We start from the raw sequence: 20591 nt of genomic DNA on the forward strand, positions 1-20591 counted from the left end.
CTGTTTGAACCCCTGCATGCTTAAAATTTTCTCCAAAAAACCTCCAAAAATTATCACATGTTTCTTGATATTTTCTTAGTGTTTTTATGACATTTTTGAACATTAAGGATCTATGAAATTTTTGTATAATTAATTCATAGCATTTTAATTCTCTTTGAATTATTTGTTATGGATTCTTCTTCACACATTTGTCCTTGATGTGAGAATATGAAATAAAAGCTACTTGACGTGTTAATATGAGAGATTTGTGCCAATAATTTCATGTTGATTTGCTGTTTTGATTTGGTTCATGAGTGCTTGATTTTATGAACAATATATGCATATTTTGAAAGATATAAAATGCCAAGTTTATTCTAGAAAATATGGCATGAAACCATGCTTGCATGTTTCCAATAATTCTATGCTATAACTTGAGATAAAGAAAACTCTTGCAAAATTTGTTAAAGCATGAGAATTAGAGGCCAAGAATGCTTTAGGTTTCATACCTAAGTTTTTAGGATTTAATGTCATTTTGTTAACTTTTTGTGCCATCTTGCATGCTTTTATTTCTTAGTGCTTATTATGTTCTTTCTTTTGACTAACAAGTTTATTTCCATGTTTCATGCATTTCATTCAGTATTCCCTCCACCTTCTTTAGCCTAGCATTTATTTTTTTTCCAAGTCTTAATTCATTTAGAGATGTAATTTGTCATCACTATTTTGTAGCTTGGCAAAGGGGCCATAGAATGTATTTAGGTAATTGTTGTAATATGGACTATGGACACTATGATGCACCGACACGCACACACTCACCTTAGATGTATGCATAGGATTGTATGGTTAAATAAGCGTTTAGGTTTTAAACACTTAGAGAAAATCCATCTTTTTTTTCAAAAAATAATTGAACTTCACTTCAAAAACTTTCCTAATAAGTATGAAGTCAACACTTCATTTTTTTTCCTTTCTTTCTTTTTTTTCTCTTAAGAAAAATTCAATTCATCTTAATCATTTAGACTTTCTTTCTAATCACTAATCAAACCTCACTTTTTTTTTGCTAAATCTAATGCTCATGAAGCCTCCCAATCTCCTTCTTCAAAACCATTTTCAAAACTTAAAATCAAACAATTAAAACAAAAAAACAACAAGCCTTTTTAGCAAGAACTACGCCGGTTTTGATCCCGTAAAACGGTACGTAGGCAATGAGTCAAAACTCATCCAAGCCGAAATAAAATTAAAAAGTCTTACAACTTCTCTCCCCCCATTCTTAACTAAATAAACCTCCCATTTTCAAAAGTAAGTAAAAATAAGCGTGAATATAGACTTAGGAAAACGGCTCCTATAGAGGACTATAGTTACTCCGGGTGCCTAACACCTTCCCGTAGTAAAACCGACCCCCGAACTTAGAATCTAAGGGTTTTTTCTCAATTTTGCCCTTCCCAAGAAAAAATAGAGATATCAACGGTCGAAAGGTACAAGTCCAATTAAATGGCTTGGCACCCAAAAACCATGATAACATTATTGTTCAAGCCATTAAAGACAACTGTAAAAGGAGTTATAACCCATTACTAGCCAAAAAGGCATTGTTCAAGCCACATTACAAACCAAATAAAAGGCATTGTTCAAGCCAAAATACAAACCAAGTAAAAGGCATTTCTCATCCACTAATAGCAAAAAGACAATGGTCCAAGGAATAACAGACATTAGCATGTTGATCTAAGGCTTCCATAAAGCTTTCTTCTTCTTCTTCTTGTTCTTATATGTTACAACTGTCTAAACTGTCTCCTGGGTTAGCTCACCAGGTCCATTATCAATCTCTATGTCAATAGGATTTGTCTCCATTGTTCCTGGTGCTCCAAACTTTGGTTGAGGACCAAAGTAGAATGTTCTTCCACTTCTTTTAAGTCTGCTTAGGTTGAGCTTTGGTACCCCAGCAGATGATTTTTCTGCAGAAGTCTCACACCTTACCTCATGCCATGTCATTGTGGTCTTTGCTTCTTTTTTTTTCTTCAGTTGTGTAACATAATACACCATCTCAACATGTTTTTTCTAACCATAGAAACAAAAAAAGACTCATTTCAGTAATGTAACATCATACACTATATTCAAGAAACAAAATTGTGTTAAGTGGCCCTATTACAATTGTGTTAATGTAGTAATGTACCTTGTTTGGTGGCTTAAATGGTGCATTTACACCAATTGATGCAGGTGCAGTAGCATGTTAAACAGCAGTTGGTGCAGTTTTTTTGCATCATTGACAATAGCAGGTAGAGGTTGAACATTAACTTCTAGAGGTGCATGAACATGACCAACTTCAGCATTAACTTGAGCAGACCTCCTTGCATTTCTTGATGGTTTCCTCTGTAACAATACAATAAATGCAAGTTGTTAAACCTATTTAAATCAATATAATAACTTGAAACATATTTAAATTATAATGAATCTTATACCTTTCTTTTCTGAGCTTCTGGATTAATGGTAGTACTCTTGCAGGATCGGTTGTTATGGCCAAAGTCACCACATTTGGTGCATCTGTACTTACCCACTTGCCTCTTATGATGTTTGGGCTCAGGTTCATCAAGTTCCCTTCTTCTCAGTTTTTTTGGTCTTCTTGGACCTTTCTTGTATGCTGGTGGCAACATTTCCTCAGCATCAACAACTGGCCACATGTCTTGCCCAATATCTTATCAACTCTAATATCTTCAAGTAACAGTGTCAGAAACCATCTCCAAGATTCCTTATTCTCCACTTCAACAACCCCAAAAGCTAAAGGGTAATATTGATCATTTGCATCCCTACCAACTGCTATCAAAAGGTGACCACCATACTAAGTCTTCAAGTGACACCCATCTATTCCTATGAATGGTATGCACCCACTTAAAAACCCTTTTTACGTCCTTCAAAGCAGAAGTAAAATGATCCAAATCTTGGTTGAATTGTTGGTAGTGGTCTTTCAATGTTTATTTTGATAGAGTTACCTTCTGAAACCCTCATTAACTGAACTGCATACCTCCATAACAGTGTATACTGTTTTGCAGCCTCACCTTCAATAATATCATTTGCCCTCTTCTTTGCTCTCTAGGCCATGTAGAAGGTGACTCCCACTCCTTGGTTCCTTCTCGTGTATTTCATGATGTCTTTTACACTTATTTTCTCAGTACACGTTATATTTGGAAGTTGTACTTTTGTAACCCACTTGGACGTAGCAGATCTATTATATCCATCCCTACCACATGTGTGGTCCCCACTCCATGTTTTAATCCTATACGTGTGTTGGCCACCCACTTGACTACATAAAGCAACATAATTACATTTTTTCAATTTGTTATTGCAAACTGCCCTAACCCTTTCATTGTCATTTTTCACCATCTTAAACTCCCACCCATTTAATTCATTCCACTCAGTAAGGGCTTCCTTGAACTCATCTAGGGACTTAAACTCAATGCCAACCTTGAACTTAAATTTTTTGTTAAGCTGTTCCATCCTAAACTTTTCATATCTTGGACCTTTTTCCTCATCAGAATCATCAGGGTCAGAGCTGCCAAGGGAATCACTTTCATAATCAACATCTATTTCAACCTCATCTAATAACACTTCATCTTCATTTCTTGTATTAGGGAGAGTAGTACTTGGACCTTCAATCATGAAATTATTAGAATCAGCTAAACCAAACCCATCCTCCAGTCCTAAAGCTTTATCTTCTTCACTGTCATCAAACTTGTCTCCTCTAACATCACAATCTTCATCAGAACTATATCCACCATCATCAACTTCCACATCATCAGAAACTTCACTTTCAACCACCTTTTCCTTCCCCTTACAACTGCTATTCTTAACAGGTTCAGCTTCTTCTATATACTTAGGAAGATTGACAAAACCACCATCACCTATAACAACATCATGTTTAATGTATATATCAAACTTAATTTCTTTTTACCATCACACTCTTTCATTACTTCAGCATCTTCATCTAACCTAACTATCTTAAAATCAACTTCTTCTTCAACCTTCCACCACAACCTATACCTTTTCCTATACTTATACTTTTTCTGTAAGTCATCTGCATAACCTTCCAGTTCAAAATAACACCATTTATCAACATCTATATCAACCACTGATTCTTCACCACCTTTGTAACATATTAACCAGTCCCTAACAAATAACCCTCCATGATGAAAAGCTACGGTAATAGACATATTACATGCAAAAAAAAAAAAAAACATTTAAACAACATTCATCACTTTTGATTTGGTCCCCGTAAAAATGGAAAACGGTAAACGACTAAAACATTACATAAATATACACAAAAAACGATAATTTAAAAGCATAAAGGCGCTAAAATATTCTTACCTTTCAAAGACTTAAGAGTCAACTCACTCCCAGCCGTCGATTAACCTTCGAACGGCGCAATCCCAGCCGTCGAACTACACAACTTTCGCAGATAAGATCGGCACCGTCGACAAACAACAGGACGACACACGACGAAGGTTTGGAATCTGTAATGTTTGGAGAAGAAGCAGTATCGGAGATCAATGGAGAAAAAGCTGAAAAGTTTGGAATCTGAAACCCTAATTTCAGATTTTCTCACCCTTTTTTCCTTTTATCTCCCCTTTTATATTAATAATTTTTAATTCATTTTTTATTCGAAATTAACTTAAATTAATTTCCAAAAATTAAATTTTTCAATTTAAAATAAATGAATGAGTTGGGCTGCCATGTGACCATAGTTGCACAGTCAGCAACTGCCACGTGGGTCAGAAACATGCCAAATCATCTGTGTAGCGGGCCCAGGGACTATTTTCAAACAATTTTTTTTTACAGGGATGTAATTCAAAGTTTTTTTTACATGGACGAAATTCAAAACTAACCCAAATTACAAGGACTAATATCATATTTAAGCCGCTCAAATATATCAGGTGTGGATGAGTATTTTTGTACTAATGAAAGTCAATCAAATTCGCAACACAATTCAATGTTTAATCATTGAGACTACGGGAGTTCGAACAAGTTAATAGGTAAACTCATGAGTTTCGTGTTTTTTTTTTTCTTTCGAAAAATACCTCCGAATTAGATTTAGGTTTTATAGTCAAAATTGACTTAAAACGGATTAAGGTTGAGTTATTGAAAAATTAAAAGACTTCAAATATAAATGTGTGTTGGATTAAAAGAACTTGAAAATGGGAGACATGAATTTAAAAGACGTAAAGATAAATGACATGTCAAGTGAAGTGTTGAAATTAAAATGGCTTGAAAAATAAATTACGAAGAAAGTAAATGAATTTAAAGGCATTGTTTGTGAAAATAAAATGGTTGAAAGGTAAAATATTTTGAATTGAAATGACAATAAATTTTAAATTAAAGGATTTTACAAGACGGTTGAAGATATGCTTAAGTCTGTTTTTGGTTAGGAGTTGGCTTCATAGTTAAAGTACATGACCCTTTGTTCTTCATTTTCTTACATCAAACTACAATTTTCTCTTCTTCGGATGGTATTTTATCGACTTTAAGGGTCTGTTTGGATGATCAAAGAAAGTGAAAGGAAAGAAAGAGTAAGGAAAGATTATATGAGGAAAGAAAAAGAATAGAAAGTGAGAGGATTGTTTTGGTTGTTTGGTATAAAAGAAAGTGGAATAGAAAATTGAAGGAAAGAAAGATATATATTTATTAATTGACATAAATACCCTTGGACATATATATATATATATGAAGCATAAACATGTGTCTACTCTTTCAAAGGAAAAAAAAATATGTGGCTAGGTGTGAGTAAAAATGAAACAGTAAGTTGAAAAAATAAAAATAGAGAGACAACAAAGGAGTAACAGCTATATCTAAAAAAAAAAATAGTAAAAAGTATATAAAAAGCAAATATGAGTTGGGGGCATTTTAGACTTTTCAAACAAATATGTGTTGTTTTCCAATCTTTCCGTCCTGGTTGGTGTGGAAAGGATTTTAGGCGTGGGTCCCACCTTACTTTCTTTCCATGCTTATTGTTCCCTTGAACCAAACTGTGGAAAGATTGTTGGTTTCCGTGCTTTCCATCCACAACCAATCTTTCCTTCCTCATTCTCGCGAACCAAACATACCCTAAAGTCTTTGTTCAATATGTGGTTGTAAGGTCAACTTTCTCCACTATCTACAATAACAAGAAACACTTTGAAGTACGCTGGGTTATACAAGTGTGGAGTGCATGTCATCTCTTCGATCAATTTCTCAATCCTCATTGTATCCTTTCGTGTTTTATTCAAAATGTTTGACTTCTATGTTTGACTTCTGTTAACTCTGCCTGTTTCAACATACTAAAATTTTGCCAATAATAGATGCTCCCTTAGTTCAGGTCATTTGGAAAACTACAAAAAAGTTGCGTTGTTTGACGACTCAACATGCCCAAAGGTTACAAGTCTTAGATGAACTAGTTTGCTCTTCTTTACATATCATTTGAATCTTGGAACTAGTCATTTTATCATTACATCTTTTCGAGTATTTCATTATAAAACGCAAATTCCCAAAACCCCAAGTTTTGTTATGCCTTCTATCTCTCGAATTTTTTGCTCATAGTTACTTAAATTTGATTTGTAAAACTCCATTGATGTCTACTTGGAAAACTTCCAAAAGCTCTTCATCAACCATGACTTCATACAATAATGAAATGCCATCTGGTGTTGCCTTATGCATGTAGTGAACCCCTCTGGTGATAGAAATCGTTATGTTGCTTTCTTAGGGCCTCCCTTTGGCCCTAAAAGTATTTATCACAATCTTAAGCTTCATTTTCCTTGTCGTAAAAATGAGGTCATCCTTTCTTTTTTGCTACATTTCAATACCTCTTGTTTCTCAATGAAAAAAATTATTATTAGAATGCCTCTTAACACCATTTTTCAAGGATATCTAAACTTTCTCGCCTGAGTCAAGGAAGCCAAAAAAAACATGTGAATTTTTTAGGGTATCGTTGACTTTGTCGAAAAGTCTTGGTATCATAATAGAGTCATCATGCCCATGGTAGCCATATCCTCCTATTTTGGAGTTATACCATTCATAATTTCCATGTCTCTTATGGAATATTTCGCTAGACGTTTTTTGACATGTTGGCCATAATTGAGCTTCGTCCCAGCGATGGTGTCATGAGTTCTTTCGTCTACAAAAATCCCTCAAAGCTTATGTTCTTGGTGTTACGTTCATGGAAACTTTTATTAATTATCATGCCAAAACTCAAGCCTCTATTCGGCTAGTATTGACAGATCAATGGATAACGTGAATAATCTTATCTATCAAGGGAAGTTGTTGGCCTTGAGTCAGTACATTCTCGTTGATTTCTACCATAACATGGACAATCTTGTCACTATGGTTATGACTAGCGTCAAGAAGGTCAATGTTAGTCGCTCTATTTGGCTTCTTTATCTATGGTTTAATACTTTTTATGTTCTTCTGCTGACTCTTATACCCCTTTAAATGAACCACCCACTTACTGGTTCAATCATATTCTAGTTGGTCTCTCTCGAGCAATAATACGGAAAAATTTCATAAGTTCTTCAAGTTGTTCCGTGGAGCTTCTTTGCCTAGTACACTAAAATTTTGACCTTTCATCAAACAAGAGGTCGGTCCTACTTGGTTTCGTCGATTTTTTAACTTCCAAGAGTCTTTAATCCAATAGTTTTGTCGTTATTTCTCATGTCGCCAAATTATGTTAGCTAGTGAGGTCATTGCCAAGCCATTCCTTGTCATTTTCCTCTAGACCTAGAAGATTTAGAGGCTATCCTAAAGGTTTCATCTTTGCCACAAATCGAACTTTAGAAGAAAAATGTTTAATTGTTAGCAGTTTTCGACGCTCTTCTATAGTCAATCGACTCGTGCGGGTAGCTTTCTTTCTCTTATACTCTTATTTGATTATAGTGGGGCTATGTCTTTAGGTCTGAACTACTCGTGATTTTTACCCTTACCTTGAGAGGATTTCGACGCTCTTCAAATTTTTATTACTACTGCATATTATTTTGTTACCATGTTTATGTGTTAATTCCTCATTTTTTTTTTAAAGGAATTCCAAATCATATATAGTATCAAGAGGAATGCTAACAACACTCTCTTTTGAGCACTCTCTCTAGCACCCACTCTTTTATTGGGTGAAATCAATGTATGTCCCACCACTTTATGTGGATTCCATTTCTAAAGTGTAGGTCCTACATTGAATTCAACCAATAAAAGAGTGAGTGCTAGAGAGAGTGTTCAAAAGAGAGTGTTGCTAGCATTCCTCTAGTATCAATTAACCATAATTTTGGATGGGATGAAATAGGAATGAAGATTTGACCAACCAAAAAAAAAGAGGAATAAAGCAAAATATATACTCCCTGTGTCCCAAAATATAAGCAAAAATTGATCAGCAAAACTTAATGCATTTGGTTTAAAATTTGTACCAAATATATTAATTTATATTGACCCATTTTTGCTTACATTTTAAGACAAAAAGAGTACAAAAGAATGAAATGTGCCCAGATGTCATTTCTCATGTCATGGGAGATGTGGTAGTGAAATGGTCAAAGTCCCTATGTTGATGGACTCAGATTAAAACGTTAGATACACCTTCATTGCAAAATGGACCCCCATAGCTATTTATTTGGATCTATTGTAAAAAATAACCAACAGGTTTGGCTCAATCGCTGGTTGTTGATTTTTGTTAACTAATTATTAACCGGATGTACGATTTAGTCTCTAACTTAGATAATCTTTAGTCAAATTTTAGTTACTTTATAACTAAACTCTCAAATATTATCAAAGGATTTCCGTGAGAATTGAAGTCTTAAGACATAAAAAATTATTGAAACTTGAAAGTTAACTTAACCTAAAATCAAGGACACTTTGAACATGTGCATAAGCCTATGCACAACTTGTCATCTTTAATTGGCTGTTCATAGGGAAATATATATTGTCATTTTCATTTGTTATCGTAGAAATAGAAGTAATACACCATAATTTCGGTGCGTTAATAGCATTACTAAAATTTAAAGGTTAAAAGTTTCAATATTGACAAGGATGTATGAACACAAGAAGAAGAAAATACTTATGTTTGTCTCTTGGAAATTATAGTTGATAGTAGATAGATGGTGACCTATTTGTTCCTCTCGACACGTTTAATCTTGATTACACAGATTAGTGTCATATTACATGTAAGGATGATGACAACATGCATCACAATCTCACATTTTCAACTGGATTCTGTTTCTGTGGGCTTTGTTAAAATTAAAGTCTGCTTAAGCTTAATTATATTAAGTATTTTAATTATACCTAAGTCAGGAATATTATTACCTCTTGAATCACCAAAAGAAAGGAAAATGTCTCTTCAAAATGTGTTTGTATTCTAGGCTTTATGTCCCTTTAGTAATATCTCTGTGCCGTCCTTCTATTGTTTTCACCTCACTATATTAATATTTTTAGTTTACTTGCATTGTTTTCAATCAAACACAAAGTTGTATCTAGCTTAAAACACAATCAATTGTGAAAGCTGTGTTTGGTTCTCAATTCTCAATCTCATGTTATTTTTAATTCTTGTGAAACATCCATCTAAGTCACATCACAAGCCTTAAAAAATACCTAGTAAGAGTAAATTCCAAGCTGTATATAAACAAACACTCACTTTTTTTTTTTTTATAATAATTACAAATGAATACAGTACATACATGTAGTATACAAGTGACTCAGCTTTTTTTGTCTTGAGAAAGAAAAAAACCTCATAGGATGCAATAATAATACAAAAGATGAGAAAGAGGCTACTTACCTCAATTTTCACTCTTACCTCAAAAAAATAATGTAAAAAAAAAAAAAAATGACAAAACTAGTGGCCCTAATTCTGTCTCTCTAATAAACAAAATTCTATGCACCTGGCACTGGAATCATTTTTTATGGTTTTCTCCAGCTTTGCAAGCCAGGTCTTAATTTCCTCATAAAATACAAGTGACAGCATGGCCTCTTCAACTCACTACCCTACACACACATATGCTCATCATCCTCCTTTTTCATAAAGGTAATCATGATGAACACAACCCACAAAAATTTGGGCCCACTTGGACAAAGAAAATGAAACAAAAAATATCAAAAGGCAGACTTAATTTTTGTTGTCCACCATATTGTATCAAACAGATCATGCTACAAGGATTCTCCCTTCTCCATTAGGGATCTCCCATTGTCTTTTTTTGTTAAAATTGGAATGATGCATGCATTGTTGTCTTGTGTATATATGTAAAGCACTGCATTGGTGCAAACTTCTCATGTGTGCTTGGTTTGCAGCATGTGGATCAACTACAATCTGCATTTAGGAACACCTCAATGAATTCATATCTCAATTGACAAATAAGATAAAAGCATGTTTGGATAAATAACCTAACCAAGCGCTTATGGCATAAAGACTTGTCATATAAGCCCTCATAGATAAGTTTTTTTTCTTCGAAAAATGGATAGGCTCAAAACAGTTTATGAACACGTCATAAATTGTTTCTATAAACATTCTCGCAAGTGGTTATATCAGTAGATAAGATCAAATAAGTCAACTCAAACATGCTCAAAATAATAAAAACAGTTAGCATTTTACCTGTCATATCTTTGGTAGAGTTTAACATGTAGACATTTTACACCGCAAGATCTCCTATGTTCCTGACTCTGAGCTCCACATTCCTCAAATCGCGTAGATGTTGTAAAATTTCTTGAAGAAGATCTAACCCTTTATCCCCTTTTCTCAATGAGCTGATACAATGCTTTAGAAACTCTCTATCTGCCTCCAAAACTTGTAGTCTCTCATAAACATGATCCACCTCCTCTTCTAAACCAACCTTTTTCTTATCCAAATTGGTCTTTTCAGCTGAAACATTTTGCAACTGAGAAAAGTCTAATTCATCTTCATCTCCACTTAACTCTACATCTTCTTCGGTACTGATTGCATCAAAAAGTGGTAGAAGCCTCTTTGCTTTAGTAGCCAAGACTTTCTTTCCTTGATGATGCTTTCCATTACCATTTGCAAATCCATTTACATGACCTTGGAAATCATCATGATCGTCATGATCGTGATTATGATATCCATTCCCGTTCTCTTCACGAAAATGTTCTATCGAAGCAGTATCATCGAAGCAGTGTTCTTCATCTTCATAATTCAATATAATTAGCTTTTCTTCCAATACTTTCAGCTGTTCTAGTATTGATAACCTCTCTTCCTCAAAATTTGACAATGATTCCTCCAAATATAACACAGCATCTACAGGAGTGTTCTGGTTGCTATGAAAACCATTTTCTTCTTTTGACTCTTGATTGAAATCAATAGACAACCCATCACTATCCTCGGCATTGCTACAAGAAGGAGATGAAGTTCTGCTTCTTATGCTACTATCTCTTCTTGACAAAATCTTTTCTCTTACCTCATACTCATGAACCTTTTTTCTATATACTTCAAGCTCTTTTTCTAGCTCATGCTTCTCTTTCTCCCTCTTCAATATAAGATCATTCAAAATCTGCATAGCCTCTTGATCGTACTCGGATTGTTCATCCATCATTCTCTGATACTGCAAAGCTTCCATCTGCATTGCTGCTTTCTCTTCTTGAAGCCTATTAATCATTGCCATTGTTTGATTGGCTGCTACAGCAGATGCATTTCTTTCTTCTTCTAGTTCTGCATATAGTGTTTTCAAAGCTTTCCTTTCGGATTTCAATTCGGACTTTAACTCCTCGAAGGTTACGTCACCACATTCTATGTCGCCTATTACACTTCCATCCAATGAATCTTCTGTTCCTGACCCTTTCCTCTCAAGAAAAAGTAGTTTCTTATGCAGTTGATGAAGACTCTCCGGAGAAGTCGGTGTGTCAGGAATTTTTTCCTCTTCGTTCTCATTAAGCTCCAAAGATGAAGGCATATGGCCACTTGCTGTTGGCATTCTTAATTCAAGTGACATGGTTGTAAATTCTACAAACTCTTCTTCATCTCTGTCATGACCTAATTACACATTGCAAATTTCTATTTTAAAAATATGAAAAAATAAATTCAGCTCAAGTCATTAGAAAGTTCTAAGCATGGTTCTAAATTATGGCCCCAATAAAAAGGTTTTCGAGGCATCACAACTGCAATTGTGGTCGCATTGGCTACATTTACCCACATTATTAAGGTCTGCTGCGACTGCAACCTCAATTTATAATCACGGTTATATGTATGGATTTGAGGTAAAAGGAGGACAATAAATTGAGGCTTACCACTATCATGTTGGGCATTAAACCTGACTGAGTTAGTAGATGAATCTTCTTGCATTCTTTGATTTGCATCCGAAAGAATATCTTCGCCTTGATACTCATCCATTTGTTCTTGATCAGGAATTTCAGTTCCAATTGATACTTCTGCTTCATATTCCTCCTCACCTTGAGTTTGTGATGCATCATCAGAAGCTGCAAGAATAAATAAAGTACATTAGATCAATGATTGCATATAAAAAATCACAAGAGCAATAATATAAAAAATGAGTGGAATTGTTAAGAAGCAAAATTATAACAACCTAGAGAAACATATGAACCTAGTTCTCCATCAAAATATCCATTCATCATTCTTTCCATGTTTACTTCAACATTATCATCCTTATTGAATTCTTCATCTATTTTAGAAAACCTCACATCTTGATAATTCAATTGATCTGATTCAACCTCATTGACCTTGGAAACATTTTTATTCTCTTGACATGAAAATTCTGCCACAATATCACCAGAAATGTGCCAATTCTCAATTAATGGTTCAGCTTCTGCATGAGTACTCATGCCAAAATCCAGAATAAAATCTTCACTCTCCTTAAACCCTTCATCCACCACCTTATCACATCTACTTTGATTTCCATTTTCTGTGGCAGTGGATTCAACCAATTCAACAGGAATCAAACTGCAATCATCACCATGAATGAAAAATTCAAGATGTTTGGGTGGAATTTCCTCAGTTTTCTCAACTTCAACAGTAGTCTTGTCACAAGCTTGATCATCATCCTGAGACTTTGGAACATTCAATCTCAAAGTTTCCTCTTCCAAGGTTTCATTCCCTTTAATTACACCAAATTCAAGCTTGTAAAGATCATCAACCATAGTTTCCTTGACACCATCACAAACAGAACAAGCACAGTTCTCTTCTACCTCCTCTTTTTTTGTACCTGGATCATGTTCAACCTCAAACAACATATGGATTCCACTGTTTTCTTCAATGTTCTGTTGATTTTCATGATGATCAAGTGTAAAATATGATCTGCTTTGATCTGACTGATGATCACCTTCTTTGATCATGTTCTGCTTCTGTGAGTTCTGTTCATAATCCAAAATGTTCATAGAATGATCAATAACAATGCAAGGAGGGTAGAATCTGTTATCAAAGTTAACACCACAGCAAGAACATCCCAAACCCTCTTCAACTTTCTCAATTCCCTTTCCATCAGCACCATTAATCATATCTATTTCCTTCATCCATGGAAAAACATCTAAACTTTGAGAAACTTTAACATAATTTGGTTTGAATGAAAATGAAGATGAACAATCCTCACACATGTCATCTGATTCAGCTAGTTTGTGATGATTGGAACAGAAAACCAATTTGGAAATCTCAACAGCATGAGCTTCACACACAAGATCTCTACAAGGATTCATGTTTTTTTCAGACTCTATGATATGATCAATTCTTGCACACCACATGCAGGGTCTTTTTAGGCCAAAATAATCAGCAAACTTTATGATCAAATATGAAAAAAGAGAATTTAGAAGAAGAAGGATTATCAGAATCCATTCAAGGATTGCATAAACTAGAACAAGGGTGATTTTGTTGGTGTTTCTGTGTAACATGGTTGCAAACTTGTTGGCAGCCATGGTTGATGATGCTCTGTTTCCTCTGTTTTTGCTATGTACAAAAGAAAAATGAAAAAGGATTATAGAGTTTTCAGACAAGATGTCAAAACTGTATTTTGGTGTGTTTGTTTGTGAGAGAAAGAAAGAAAGAAAGAGTAGATCAAAAGTAGAGAGAGAGCAAGTTGTTTTATTTAGACTTAGAGGGAAAAAGTAATGTTCTTGAGTCAAAACAAATTAAAGAATGTAGATTTTTTCTCCAACCATTATTATCAATGAAGTGCTTTTTTGAAATTAATGTACCATAAAATTAAAATAGTTCACTAGCTTCACTAAAACAAGATACATAAAACAATTACAACATGACATCGTACATGAGACTGACACGTTTATGTTAATAAAATTAAAAAAAAAAATTAAAGATAATCACATTAACATTATCGGACACCAAACATATCTTCTATCTAAAATGTGAAATTGAACATACCTTCTATCCAAAGTGTCTGACAGAAAATGTGTAACACTGCTTTATGTGGATTAGTGTATGGAAAAGAAAGTAGTTTGTTTGAAATGAGTTTTTTTTTTCCAAGGTCTAGAATTTTCTGAGACCAAAAATGTTACTTTTGCCAGCTTCACTTCAAATTTTGTATTGAAGCAGGGAATGAAATGGGCCCACTAAACCACAAACATGAGGTGGTAGACCAGTCCCAAAGTAAGGGGGTGGGACCTGTTACGGCTGCAGATGCTTGAGTTCATTATGTAGGTATGCTTCCAAATAAACTTTGTATTTTTAAATTATTAAGTTATTAATATAGAACTATATAATATAGGCTCCTTCCAACCAATAGATTATGTATTAATCAAATTATTAATTTATTACAACTTTGCTTATTTTAGTTTGTTGACAAGCCTTCTATGTGCCATAGAAGTATTGTGTTTTTTCTCAATCAATATTAAGACCTTATATTGCAAAAAAAAATTACTAACTAGTTAGGTAATCAAAAAGCACCTAGTTATGTGGCTCCAACAAGGATGAATTTGGCTTTTGGGTTAGGGTTGCACCGCCACTCACCGACCTTATTGCATGCAATGGCTACTACCCTTGTTTTCTAAAATTGTGGCATGAAAAAAGCAAAAATTGTTTCCATACGTTATTCACTCACATTCATATGTACTTTCCCAAAAATAATATCCACATTTTCATATACTCCTATCTTTTATGTAAGGAATCTATAGCTAGCATAGTGATCAATATTGTGCTTGTTTTGGATCTCCAAATTTGCTTTTGCTTTAGTCAAGTCTAGACACATAAATTTTTCAGTGTCTCATTTGGCCCTACTGGATATATAATTAACCTAAATTAGACTGCCATTATCATATTAATTCAGTACATATATGCCAGCTTAAAGGAGATTAAAAGGAAATGTGATCACACTTTTTAACATGATGATAAATTTGAATACAAAAAGCATCCAAGCATCCAAAACTTACCAAAAAAAATATACAAATTATGGTTAATTATGCTAGAAAATAAGATGATACGGTATTTATCCACTTACATGAGAATAAGGCTTCTACACAAAATATATAGCTAAAATATGATTTTAGACCTTGCAAATATGTCTCGTTTTGGTTTTAGTTCCTGTAAAAAAAAAATTGTTTTTGGTCCCTGCAAAATTTTTTGTTTTTGAAAATAGTCCCTGACCCCACTTTTGTGATGATTTGCATACGTGGCACATTATAGCTGAACCAATTTTCAAAAACAAAAAATTTTACAGGAACTAAAATCAAAACGAGGCATATTTGCAGGGACTAAAACCATATTTTAGCCAAATATATAACAAAAATTACAAGTTATTGTATATGATACGCATAACCAACATTTAGAAAGAAGAGTAAGTATTTCATAAGCGAAAAATATGATTTCATAAAAAAAATTGTTTTATTTTTTTATGAAACATGCTAATCTTATGTGTCACATGTAACTTGTACTTCAATTTTCTTATCAACCATATAAGTCATATTTGGTGCACACGACTTGCAAATCTTTTTTTTTAATAGTATTATACAAGGCTGTATTCTTATATGTGACTTATCATTTTTAAATTCTCTTTTTACTTATACCAAATCAATATACCCACAAAAATAATTTAATTTATATTCACCAATGATGTAAATATTTTTTACACTTCCAATTATGATTGACTTTAATAATATATATCTTAAAAGTGATACAAAGGGTGAGTTATTGTCAATGTAAAAAAAATAGCATGATAGTGTATAAAATTAATCTTAAAAAATGCCAAACAAATATAGAAATTTCAAAATAGATACAACATCTGGATTAAAAACCAATATGTGTAGGAGAAGAAAAAAACTTATTTGTGTTTATTGGTTAAATTATTAGTTTAATTTGAAATTAATGTGAGAAATGGTAGAGTATATGGAAATCAAATGAAAATTAGATGCAGAGATGGGACCATTTATAATGTAGTGGTGATTAGGAAAACGTTTAAAATTCAAAGCTAGACTATCTTTGGTGGAAAACATCAAAAGCTAAACTCACTTTTTAAACCTAATTAATAGTGGGAGCCCTCAATTAAGCTTCTCAATCTCAACCTTGATTTCCCTTATTTTCTAACCAATTGACCATTTGCTTTTTCCTTTTCTTAAAAAAAAAACCATGAACTATTTGAAATTAAGGACCATTGATACTTTCTTTTTCTTTTTGATAAAAGAAAGTTTATATTAGTTATGTTTTGGAGGTTCATCATGGTTGGAGCATACCTTAAGATTCAACAAACGTTTATAAAGGTATTTACATATCATATCACTTATTAAAGAGATTCTCACATCCACAACATGAATTTAATACACGACCTTATGAGTAAGTTGACTCCTTATCAAGAGAGACAACCATTATTAAGTTGGGAGACGTCAAAATACCTCATTAATACTTAATTTTTCCTTACTTTTTGACTAAAAGCAAAAGTTGATTGTTAAACAAAAGAGAGCCGAAAAAACATCAATGTCACATAATTAGAACACATGACATGGATTAGAATATAGATAAAATGAAATTTAAAAAAGAAAAATGGTTATCTTACGTTTGGGTGATTTGGAACGAAAGAAATAGTCGAATTTCCAAGCACAATGAACACTTCTTACATCAATTGCTCGACAAAATTAAGTTCCATTACCTTGACTTTGTAAGCTTGTGATTTAACAATTTCTTTCTGGCACATCTTATACTGAGAAGTCTTAATCCTTTGATAATATAATATCATTTTAACTTCTTAAAAAAAATGTGAATAAGAACAATTTATGTAAAAAGATTAGGCTATATTGGTCCACTCATTGTTAAAAGTCTGATTTACGGGCCAAATAGCTCCTAATAAAAGCATTATTGAAAATTTCAAATTTGGCGACTTTCAGCAAAATATGAACTCATGAAGTTCATTTGATATTTGGCAGACAGCCAATTTGTGGCATTTGATCTCACCGGCAATTAACCAGTTTGATAATGCTCCTGACATTATTTTTAATTTACTGCAGAATTTGTCGGCAGCTCAAATTGAGATAGTTGCTACTACAATGTGGAGTATTTGGAAGGCCAGGAATATGAAGTTATGGCAACAGGTGGCTAACTCAACTACAGTTATCCTGGATAGAGCAAAACACCTTCTTGATGGTTGGAGGCAGGCTAATAGGAAGCAAGTTCCTCTAAGGTCAGATAATCAAGCTCTACACTCAAGTGCTTCAACTTCTAGTAACAGTATAAACATTAGATGGAGGAAACCAGAGAGGGGTAGATACAAATGCAATGTTGATGCCTCTTTCCCTACTACGACAAATAAAGTAGGCTTTGGTATGTGCATTAGAGACTCGGATGGGAACCATGTTCGATCTAAAACTATGTGGTTTAATCCATCTTGTTCTGTAGATGTTGGGGAGGCTCTGGCTTTACATCATGCGATTCGGTGGATTCATGAAATTCAACTTTTCAATGTTGATTTTGAAGTTGACTCAAAAAGAGTAGCTGATTATTTCAACAATGGTCGTGGAGATGTCACCGAATTTGGCTCTATTATGGACAGTAGTGTTCAATTCCGCAATACTTTTTTAACAAACTCTCATGTCGAGTTTATTCGGAGGCAAGCCAATGAGGTTGCTCATGCTCTAGCTAAGGCAGCCACATCTAGTACTAGCTTCCAGGTGTTTGATGATATTCCAGCATGTATTACCGATTTAATTTTTAATGAAATGATATAATTTACCTTTTCTCAAAAAAAAAAAAAAAAGTTCATTTGTTTAGCTCAATAAGATTGGGACCCGTAGGCTTCATCTTAATGGCTTGCGTGGTTATAAAGACATCAGCCAGCAAAATTTAAATCATAAGATAGTACTATTATGAAATGAATGTGGAAGTTTTTTTGCTAAATCCTGCATATTAATCATAGAAAAGACCCATTTCCAATGATAACTATAACTAAAACCTTATCCTAAGCTATATCATGAAAATAACGTCCTTTAATTAGATTCTACGTCTACTTTTTATTTTTGGGGAGAAGGTGGGTTTACAAAAATCTAATTATATAATAATTTACCTAAGAAAATACATGGTATATTGAAAGTGCTTAAGAGAGGAGCAAATGTCTAACACTACTGTTTTCTATCTTAGCTATTAGAATCGGTGAATTTGAGTTTAGGGACGTTAAATTAATTTCACTAATATAAATATTATATTCTTTATTAAAATAAATCACTATCTTGTAAATGCTTAATTGCCTTACAAAAATTGGGCTCTTATTAAGCATCTCTTTCGTTCTATGAAGTCCCAATACTTTAAAATGGATGATGTATTGTATCCCCTGCGTATCTTGCACCAATATCTATCTGATACTTTCCGATACGTATCGGGAGAGTATCCAAATACTAAATTTTATTTTTAAAAAAAATAATTTTTCGATATTTTCCGATACGCACGGATACTTGTGTTTTTTTATATTATTTTGATTTCTGTGTTTTTTTTTTTTGTAAAAAATAAGAAAAAAAACATAAGAATAAAAATATTATATTACTATAATATATATACATTTCCTTTATCTTTCTTTGGTGCCAGTACGACCCACACCAATTTCATCTTCCCCTTTTTAAAAAATTAGGGTTTCAACTTTTTCTTCCAAAATGATGGCCTTCCACTTTGGATATAATGCTTCTTTTTTGGATCAATATAGTATAATACTAACAATGTTCCTTTTGGATATAATATAACATTGGTGGTGCTCTTTTTGGTATATTTTGCGTAAGTAATTGACTAATCACCACTCTGTTAATCGTCAATATTATTTATATTTATGTTAATGTTCTACGAGTCTAGTTTCTTGTGTTTGTTAATATATTTGCATATTAAAAAAAAGGTTATAATTATATTATAAATTTAATTATATAATTTTTTTTATTAACATATCCAGCCGTATCGTATCTTGATTTTTAAAATTTTCTCGTATTGATGCAGTATCTTATCCGTATCGTATCTTGTATCCCGGCGTCACAACTTTCGTTCAAGTGAACTAGTTCTATGATAAAGCATTAATGTCCTTGTCCTATTATAGATGAGATAAACACGGGTATGGTAGAATGTCCAAATCTATAATTCAAGAACAATGAGGAAAAATGTTTTTACAAAAAAAAAAAGTTAATCACACTTTAGAATAAATGATTTATGATTATACTCTCACTCTCATTCATAAATACACTCTCTTCGCCCCCACAATATAAATCACTTTAGCAAGCCACGAGAATTTGGATTGTTATTTAATTATATGCAGGAAAAAATTATAGTTTATTTTACAAGACTATTCTATAATACAATAATAATGCGTGAAAGAAAAATTATAAGAAATTAAAGAGAAAAAAAAGAGTAATGAATAGTTGCGAATTAATACGAAGAAAAAAAGTAATACTCCATTCATGATAGTAAAATGACCAATAAAATTAGACTTTTTTTTTTTACCGGAATGACTTGTATTTTGGGACGTATGTAGTAGTTGTTTCAAACATTTATAAAATCTTAATGGGCTAATTCATACATATAGTTTTTTTTTTTTTAAGAAACTAAATGAAATATAATAAAAACAATCAGTCCCTCAAGCACAAGGAGTGCCAAAGGGAGTTGAGAAGAGTTAATTACAAACATCAAGGCTAAAAACAGCCATAAATCAAAAATAAAACAGACATTACATGACAGTCTGTAAACAATGTAAAGGATTTTGTCTCCAAAAGCGATAATCAAAAGCGAATGTGATGAAGTTTGCTTTCAACCACCAATAAGTCTGAAGTTTAACCCTTTTAAAAAGAGCTTCGAGATCTTCAATTTGGTTCTGAAAAATCCTCCTATTGCGGTCTTTCCAAATAACAAATAAGACCGAAATCCATATAATAGTAAAAGTTGTCCTAGACTTCTTTGAGAATCCTCCAAGAGCACAAAACTGATTAGCATGTGAAAATATATTGCCATGAAACACCGTAACAATACTAAACCAATTCGATATCAAGAGGCATAATCGACCATAATGATCACATTGAAAAAACAAATGGTCCCTTTCCTCCTCCTTACCACACAAGGCCGCGCAAGACACATTGGAAACCTCAAGGACGTTCCTCTTGCGCAGGTTGTCCTTTGTTGCAAGTCTATTCAGAAAGAGACGCCATACAAAAATATTAATCTTTAATGGAACCGCTTTAAGCCATAAAAATTGATTAAACTCTGTTGTGATATTGAAGTCCAT

General features: G+C 33.2%; 4 protein-coding genes across 4 annotated transcripts; 1 reads left to right on the forward strand and 3 right to left on the reverse strand.

Moving 5' to 3' along the window:
- Positions 1–2140: 2140 nt before the first annotated feature.
- On the reverse strand, positions 2141–4078 carry LOC120577575 (uncharacterized). The gene is made up of 3 exons (XM_039829171.1): positions 4003–4078; positions 2427–3905; positions 2141–2337 (listed from the first exon to the last, which is right to left on the reverse strand). Exons 1-2 carry the CDS (start codon positions 4076–4078, stop codon positions 3055–3057), a joined length of 927 nt encoding a protein of 308 aa, XP_039685105.1. The 3' UTR covers positions 2141–2337; positions 2427–3054.
- Positions 4079–9578: 5500 nt separating this feature from the next.
- LOC120577427 (myosin-binding protein 2) lies at positions 9579–14030 on the reverse strand. Its single transcript, XM_039828818.1, has 4 exons — positions 12486–14030; positions 12190–12378; positions 10547–11935; positions 9579–10264 (listed from the first exon to the last, which is right to left on the reverse strand). The coding sequence occupies exons 1-3, from the start codon at positions 13822–13824 to the stop codon at positions 10584–10586; spliced, it is 2880 nt and encodes a 959-aa protein (XP_039684752.1). The 5' UTR covers positions 13825–14030; the 3' UTR covers positions 9579–10264; positions 10547–10583.
- A 2542-nt stretch (positions 14031–16572) lies between these two features.
- Positions 16573–19377, forward strand: LOC120577576 (uncharacterized). The gene is made up of 3 exons (XM_039829172.1): positions 16573–16614; positions 17356–18037; positions 19319–19377. Exons 1-3 carry the CDS (start codon positions 16573–16575, stop codon positions 19375–19377), a joined length of 783 nt encoding a protein of 260 aa, XP_039685106.1.
- A 662-nt stretch (positions 19378–20039) lies between these two features.
- LOC120577577 (uncharacterized) lies at positions 20040–20591 on the reverse strand. The gene has a single exon (XM_039829173.1). It carries the CDS (start codon positions 20589–20591, stop codon positions 20040–20042), a length of 552 nt encoding a protein of 183 aa, XP_039685107.1.

The sequence above is a fragment of the Medicago truncatula genome, chromosome 8 (genome assembly GCF_003473485.1).
Source record: "Medicago truncatula cultivar Jemalong A17 chromosome 8, MtrunA17r5.0-ANR, whole genome shotgun sequence".
Classification (NCBI taxonomy): Eukaryota; Viridiplantae; Streptophyta; class Magnoliopsida; order Fabales; family Fabaceae; genus Medicago; species Medicago truncatula.